Source organism: Coenobita brevimanus, chromosome 1 (genome assembly GCF_032717465.1).
Source record: "Coenobita brevimanus isolate Jiangsu-jjx chromosome 1, ASM3271746v2, whole genome shotgun sequence".
In the NCBI taxonomy this organism is placed as follows: Eukaryota; Metazoa; Arthropoda; class Malacostraca; order Decapoda; family Coenobitidae; genus Coenobita; species Coenobita brevimanus.
Genome location: NC_136954.1, coordinates 65,604,478 through 65,612,629, shown reverse-complemented (window position 1 = coordinate 65,612,629; position 8,152 = coordinate 65,604,478). Strand labels below are relative to the sequence as shown.

At 38.1% G+C, this 8,152-nt stretch overlaps 1 protein-coding gene across 1 annotated transcript in view; it reads left to right on the top strand.

Annotated features, from left to right (window-relative positions):
* The first annotated feature begins 16 nt into the window (after nt 1-16).
* The window catches only part of LOC145407269 (uncharacterized), a 54,548-nt gene continuing 46,412 nt past the window's right edge, over nt 17-8,152 (top strand). Inside the window, exons 1-2 of the mRNA XM_080278317.1 lie at nt 17-193; nt 3,390-3,565. Coding sequence (XP_080134443.1) covers nt 3,484-3,565 — 82 coding nt within the window. The 5' untranslated portion in view covers nt 17-193; nt 3,390-3,483. The remainder of the gene's footprint in view (nt 194-3,389; nt 3,566-8,152) is intronic.

Sequence of the window (8,152 nt, the reverse complement as noted above, 5' to 3'; positions counted from 1 at the left end):
TTGATAGAATGAAGAAAACAAAATATTGACCTTTAACTGTATTATGGCAATTCTGAGACATAATTTTCCGTTCTAAGCAAGTATAACAAATATATTAGCTGCCTGGTTATCTGGACATTAGTATGATAACACAGTCATCTAGCAGGTGAGACGGGGAATACGATGTCAGCTGGTCTTCACAACATGTTATCCGGTGAGGCATGAAGTAGTATTTTCCGGTAATATAAGTTGATAATCTACTATAGATTTGGTACCTTAGACAAGGGTGCAGGTTATGATGCGTAAGCATTAGTTTAACAGTTGTATGTGTGTGTATGAAATACAGGTGGGGGCGGGGCAGTACGAAGCTCACCTGCCCTGCGGCACAGTTCAGTACATTGCCCCTGCTGTAAGGTACTTTAGTTAGTCATATTTCTCTGTATTGTTGCCCATTTCTTAGACATACAAATAAGGAACACAGAGTAAGTAGAGATAACAAACAAAGCAAGCCAGCAATGTTAAAATGAATTCCAGTCTACTTGAACTTGATGTGGCTTTTCCATTTATTTTTCATACTTGATGTTTGTGGTGAAATTAAGTTTGTATATGCAGACTTGGTTGTGTGCCATCTTTTACCTTATTTGTACAGTAAACAATAGATTTTGACAAAACAACTACAAGATGAGGGAGGAGGAAATGTACTGGTACATTACTGCTTCTCTTTTGTCCTACTGTTTTATATGCAGTCATTCAAGCGAGGAAAGTTTGGAGTTAGAAGTATCAAACTTATTAGAGTGGCTAGTGTATGAAATTTGGGAAATCCCTAATGTAAAAAAAAAAAAAAAAAAAAAAAGGTCAACTTTTCAGCTGCACTCTGAACTTTGAACTTTCTTGCCTTGTTGCCATTTTCCTTCCCAGTGGGTCAACTACAGTAGATGTATCAGTAACTTTGGGTTTGATGGGCTTGACAAGTGTGGTCTGCTTATACTCCAGAGACTTGGGATCAGCCCTTGGGCCACCGTACGTAGCTGAACAATTGCTTACCTCCCCAAGGGCCGTGTGTTCCAATGTGAGGTCCTGTAACAGACAGGTCTCAACCTTCCTAGAGCCATTGTTGTCCAGATCCACTAGTTGGTTTACTCACATGGTTGGCTACCCCATAATTCAGAAGCCATAATCATCATCATCTGGACCTCCTTTCCAACCCAAGGGCGGGGATGAAATATTAGTGGAGCAGCCCGAAACTGCTAGTGTGCTAGCCCCAGTTACAGGCTCTTAAGACAGTAAGATTGGATGCCAGGGGTTAAGTTGTTTAGTTGTTTGCTATTGCAGCATACAAGAAATGCCTGGTATACAGAGGGGAAATTGTACAGGTTCACTTACATGGATCAGTCAGCATAATAAAATTAACGTCATCAGTTCACCGACAGTTCTGCTTTATTCATACTCCCACCTGACACTTTTATTCATCTTATGAAAGACTTTAATAGTGAATAGAGTAGAATCAAGCTCCGTGAATCCTATCACCAATGCGAGGCCTACCAGAAGCTGATCAAAGTCATCACATGGTAGCAAGGATAAGATAAAAGAGCTGTCATCTTAGTGATGACACTGAAGAAGCATAGAAAATTGAAAATCCAAGCCATATTTCAGAGTTGTGATAGAGGAAAATGGAAAGTCATGTGAAGCTTTGTTTACTGAAAAGAATTGATTCAAAAGTATTTATGGTTACAGTATTACACAAACAAAATCAGACTGAATCTATCCTAACCATGTTCTGTTCTTTGCATCTTTTGAGCCCAATCTTAATATCTGTCAAAGGGAATGTTTGTGGGTGCTACCTGAAACCAGATCTAACAGAACTTAACCATGAAAGCTGTATAAGGATTCTAAGCTTGGTATCCCTCAGTGGGCTATTTATAGGTATTATGCAAACCAAATCTAATGGGACATAACAGGGCTCTTGTTTGGCGAGCCACAGCTCACAAATGCAAGTATTATTTGCCTGCGGCGAACAAATTTTACATGCAAATCGCCTTTTGGTGAGGAGAAAATACATCCACTTCAAAACCCAGCAAACTACAAAATAAGTAATCTCACTTAAATGAACAAAAAAGCACTTTGTGATCGATTATTAAGTCTTTCCTTGTCACCACTGTGAGGGCTTAAATCCTCATTATATGCTTCTAATCATCACAGTGTGTAAATAAATAAATATATTTATTGCTTGTAAAATATTTCGGCTCGTAGTCTAAAAATTTATTTGGCTCGTAAATCTGAAACCTTAGGAGCCAAATGGCTCGCAACCATCAGCAGTTAGCAAGAGCCCTGCCTAATCTGACCATGAAAGCCATGGTTTTTCAGTCTAATTTTGGCATCCTTTCGTCAAAATCTTGTCATTGTTTGATTTCAACTAGGTAACCTTCAGTAAACCAGGAAAGTTATTCTTGAGTTACATTTTTTCAAGTTTCTTATTATCCAAAGCTGGTTCAGATTTTCTGTTTTCTTACAGTATTCCTTAAGTCCAGCATCATAGGGAAAGTGCTGGAAAGAAAAAAAAAAGGCAAACAAATTCAGACATGATACTCAATCAGCAGGCACATGGTAAATGATGTTAAGATTAATGATGCTACAGGCCCAAATAATACACTGCTACAAATGTTCAACATTTTTTTTTTTTTTTTCTGAATCTACCGACACTTCCAGGTGGCATCAGAGATAAAAATCTAGTGGCTGAAATCTGGGCATCTCGCTGACCATTCCACTGCCCCTTGACGCTAGTATGGGAGTGGTGTGGGGCCAAAAGCATAGTTGTTGGCCTGCACAACACTCCCAATCAGGAACCTCCCTGGGGAGGGGAGGCAGGAATGAATGCTTCCTCCAGTATCCCTGCTTTTCATAAGAGGCAACTAAAAAGGGTCTTTTGTGTCTGCAGTATTTTTTTCCATACTGTCTTCTGCACTTCTTCCCTACTTCTCTTCTTGATATTTCCGTGTTTCTTCTGGACTTTATTTTCCTTCTACTCCTACAGTGCCATATAGCAATATTGTGGCTTGGTGTTAGTTCTTCATTATTCCTTCCTTCCCTGCCAGGCTGGGAGCCTGTCCACATTTATACAAAGTCTGGGGTGATACCAGAACAGGAGACACCTAGTGATTCAAGGCATCAGTTGGGGGGCCTTTTATGCGGTACACAGTATCAGATCTCCATGAGGCAAATGGAGGCTTTTTAATCATGTAGCTAATGTCACCAGGGTTGTAGACCAGTCACCTTCCCTTAAAAAGTGTTCAGGATTACAATAGCTAAAGCTCAGACCCTTATACCTGGTAAAGGAATGATATGTAACTGGACATTTTTGTTACAAATATGCCAGCAGTACAGGGTATTGATTGTGGTTCATTGCTTTTCAGATTAGTCACTCATCCTTCATCCCACCACCTACCAGGCACATTGGGCCTCTTTTACCCAACCTTTCCTTCACTTCTCTCATGCCCACTCCCCAACATGGATTTTGAGAGTCCAGACGTAGAGAAGGAGTTTCCTGGACTTTATGCCTCTGAGTCGTCACGCCGCAGCGACAGTGACTGTAAGTGTTTCGTTTCCACATAGGCTACATGTGGTACGTGAATTCTTTATAGGATCTTTTTTTTTTTTTTTTTTTTAAATGTATTTTGGTATGACAAGAGAGGAGGAATTATCTTTCTGAAGAACATTGTCAGAACTTCTCTCCCAAAACTGATATAGCACTATACTTCCTCAGAACATAAGCAGTAGCTATTTTAACTAGGACTGATAAAAATGCAAAATGCAATGAAATTCAGTGTGTGAAAAATACAATATTGCTACAAGGCAGTTGTTCTTAATTGATATGGAAAGTAAACACCGGTTCTGTATCTGTAATATGATAAACCTAGAAGAGCTACTGCAGGTGTTTCTCTGTTGGATTTTCCAAGCAGTACCGGTAACTGTCGCATTTTTATTACTAAACCTAAATGAAGAATGTAGTTACCTTGTTACAGCACTGTAGGTTAATTTCAGTCTGCACTGTCATTGTACAGGTATTTCATAGCTACTGTATATCTTGTGACACCCACCATGAACCAAGCCGACGGAGCATAAGCTAACCCTTCAGCTCCGAGGACATCATTTTTTATTTTATTCTTGCTGCTACCAGATGACAGTGCTCAGTTTGGAAGAGCTCCTTAGTAGTGAAATAGTGAAAGAGTTAAGGAGAGCTTTGCTTAATCCCTCTGTTTTAAAAATGTCTTTGTAGTAGGTTACTATAATCCAGAAGTAGCAAGAATAAATTAAAATGTACATCTAGGTAACGAATGAGTTAATAATAATCTTAGTACTTGGCTGAAGTATACTATGTCAGCTTGGGTAACACATAGCAGTGATTCCATGAGGGTAAAAACTCTGTGGTGCCACAGGGATAGGCTAATTAGAGTTCAGTTCTTTGTGTCTTATGGCAGAATTTTTACACATGGGATTATGTATTACCTAAACTGAATTTCAGTGCTGATTTATATATACTTGGCTCCTTTACCTTTTGTTTTAGCAGTCCTTAATTCAGTGGTTTCTTTCATTTGCATGTAACATGGAACCACAACAAACCTCACACAGCATTGGCTTGGACAACTTTTTATTTCCAGTTATGCAGTTATAGTACTGTATATACTCTTTTTTCCCTAAATGTATCCAGTTACATTCTTGAATTTAGAATTATGATTGAACATATATACCGGTATATATGTAAAACCAAATTAACCTGATTGCCTTCTTGGATCTGAAAGTATGATTGAACCCAGCTAACTTGCCGGATTTGAAAGTTTAATTGGCATAATATTTTCAAGGAATGCAAGCCCTGTGCTGATGGAGGGTTTTCTTTAATGTATTGCAGCATGTGAACCCGTACTTTTCAAGTGCTTGTCTTCAGCATCCTTATTGCAATACCGTACACTCAACCTCCGTGGATCCTCATATTTATAGTTCACTAGATTCACATTAATACAGTACATTATTGGTTTTTATTCGACCCAGGTTAGCAGTTACAACAGACAGCTCTAGTATGTAACCCTTATTTTATTTAAAACATATAGCCACAGTACTGTATTGTACATGTACGAGTATTGACATTAATAATGGGCAGAATGGAATAGTATTTTATGTTTTAAATACTTTTCTATAAATCATTTCCCACCCTCCAAAAAAAGAAAGTCATGTGTTCCTCTAACTACAGTTGCTTAATACAAGAGTTAGGCTGGAGATGAAACACACTGGTGAAGAGAATGATGCGGAGGCAGTAAAATTACTCTGAATGATGATGTGTAAGCTATTTGTATATACCATTTTCAAAATATCCTCTGGGTATTTTGGCGCCTGGTGGTTTAGTGAGTAATTATTGCTCTCCAATTGGATTGAGCCGGTGAAGGTTTATATCCAAGGGATGGTTGGGGTTGATTGCTCATGTAATGCCACTCAGGGATGAGTGAGGCTGGTCACTCTCATCTTCAATGTCGGGACCAGCTGCTTAGCCCCGGGCTCCTGGGCTCCTCATGGGGCAATGTAGGATTGGATGATGGATGGATGGATTAAACAGTGTTGATACAGTGCTGGAATGTAGTGTCAGAGGAGTGATTTCAGGGACTGCCCATTCCACCCCATACAACAATTTTTCTCGAACTCTTTTGGTATAATGGCATCATTCTTTAAGGATTTATTTTTGCTACTGCTATACAATGTTATGGAGGTTAAATGAGGCATATTAGACTGAAAGAGTCAGTGGGGATAGCTTTTAACCCTTTTCCAATGAAAGATCTCACTGTATCAGAAAAAAAAAAAAAAAAAAAATTAAAAGTAACCTACTGTGAAATAATGCAGATGTCATTTTATGGAAGGGGTAAAGGTCATAACTCCTGCATCCAGGAAGTCATTATCAGTGCTTGCGTCTGCTCATGGTACCCCCTGAGATATGGGAGATTGAGTGAACTGTATTGGTAATGTGACCTATCCTGCAGTTTGATTTTGATGTCATGTTATGGGTTGTTTGTACTTGATATTTCTGCCGTGGTGAACTATTTGCCAGTATTTGTTCTCAAAGTCTTTACTGTGGACCTTGACTCATGCTGTACATATATTGTAGTTACATCCAGGATTTTTTTTTTTTTTTCCTGAAAGTTGTTTAAAAAAGATGAAATGTTTTATATCTCACTTCAAGAGCCCTGTATTTGTGTGAAAGTTTCTTCACTAACTTGTAGATGCTGCATTTTCTGTACTTTAACTCCATTTGTAACAGTTTTGCTGTTGTCTTCATTTGTTTTCATGGGCCATCAGATTGCTTACTCCTGACTGAACACCCATCATACTGAACAGATATTCAGCCCGCATTACAAAGGATTCCAGTCTTTCCATCCCTCCTAGTACTGTATATCTGATGCTGTAATTCATTTAGTGAACAACATATGGTAGGCACTCAGTGACAGAAATTTTGTTTAAATATATACCGTAGCCTATACCATGCTTAGGTATTCAGTATCTTTAATATTTCCACCAGTATAGTGCAGTACTGCATATCAAGTGGTCTGAGATAGGCATCAGGTTAAGAGTAAACAGCAGATTCTTTTGTGAAGTATATCCAGACTAATATTTGTTTGACGGGATGGGATTTCAGTGAGGGATGAAGTAGCAATGGTACAGTGTCACCACATTAACAGTAACTAACTTGGCATGGAAATCCCAGATTCGTTCATTGAGGTGTGTCATTTATGTTGAACTTACTTTGAGCATTGCTCATGGTACTGTTTTCGGTCATTTACAGAAGTATACTGTACTGTATATTGCAAATATTGGCATCATTAAAGTAGTCACTGTTGTACTGTAATAGTAATTTTTTTCTTTTGTAATACATTGCTGATTTGCATTTAATATGCATCATATCATGGAGGTAATACATTCTGCAGTAGCATTCGTATTGCCAGTGCTTTATATTTTTTAATGAATTTTTCAGTTCATTATTCCATAATAAGTAGTGTACATTAATGAGGTGACTGTGCTTGGTCCTATGTGTTGTATCAGTACTTTATCTTATATACCTGACATGCACTGTGTATCCCTTCTTACCTTGTCCATCTACCCCTAACAGTGTAAGCACGACAGAGTTGGAGAGGAGATGTGCTTGATGATCTAATTTGCATGTCACTCGTAAGCTAGAAAAGGTAATGTAGACATGACGTTTCTTGGGAAGTAGAAGTAGTATTTGTAGACAAGATGCACTGTAGTGTATTCTTTGCATGCATTATAGTCATCAGTAGGATATTATGTTTACTAACAACACCAGTTTCAGTAGCTTTTTTGTTTGCACAGTATGGTATTTCAGTATGATGTAAGTTACAGTATCTTTTAGCACTTTAGAGCAGTGATTTCAAAATCTTTGTTTTAGTTCATGGCATATTTGTAGCTGCATGCTCACCCATGTTCTCACGCATAGTCACTTGATGTTCTTTTTTCTTCACCTTGACCCTAATTTTAATGAGACCCTTGTCTTGTCTATAGCTGTGACTGTTTATTGACTTGTTGATTAGACGATTGTTAAGTGACCATACAGTTATTGTATAATACAGTACTTTAACCTTTTTTTTTTGGGGGGGGGGGAACGGGAAAGATAACTCTCCAACCTCTGTACTCTTCAAAAATATTAAACCAGGCATAATATTGTTGCATCTTAATTACTGTAATATACTGTAAATGGTAGGAGTTTCCCATGGTATCAATGAATGGAATCATCAGTCATTAGCTTGAATAATATTACTAAAGTTCCCAGCAGCACAGAGAGGGTTAGGCAAGATAGTTTTTAATCCTCAAGATGCAAAGGGTTTCTCCATCCATGCAGATAAGGTATATCTGAAGTTAATGTACTACATTTCATTTATAAGCTGCAATACCATTTAGAAATCAACAGTAACATTCCATATCATCTTAGTCCACTGTACAATGAATAATAGTAATATAATAGTACAGAACTCCTAAATCTCCATTCTTGATCATAACTGGTTAAGCATTGCAGTAGTAGTCCTAGACATGCTATGGTATCCCCTTTGGTTCATAAATAACCAGTGACAGTGTTCACTGTTCCAATATCAGATGCACCAGAACAGTGGATATTTGGGAAGTT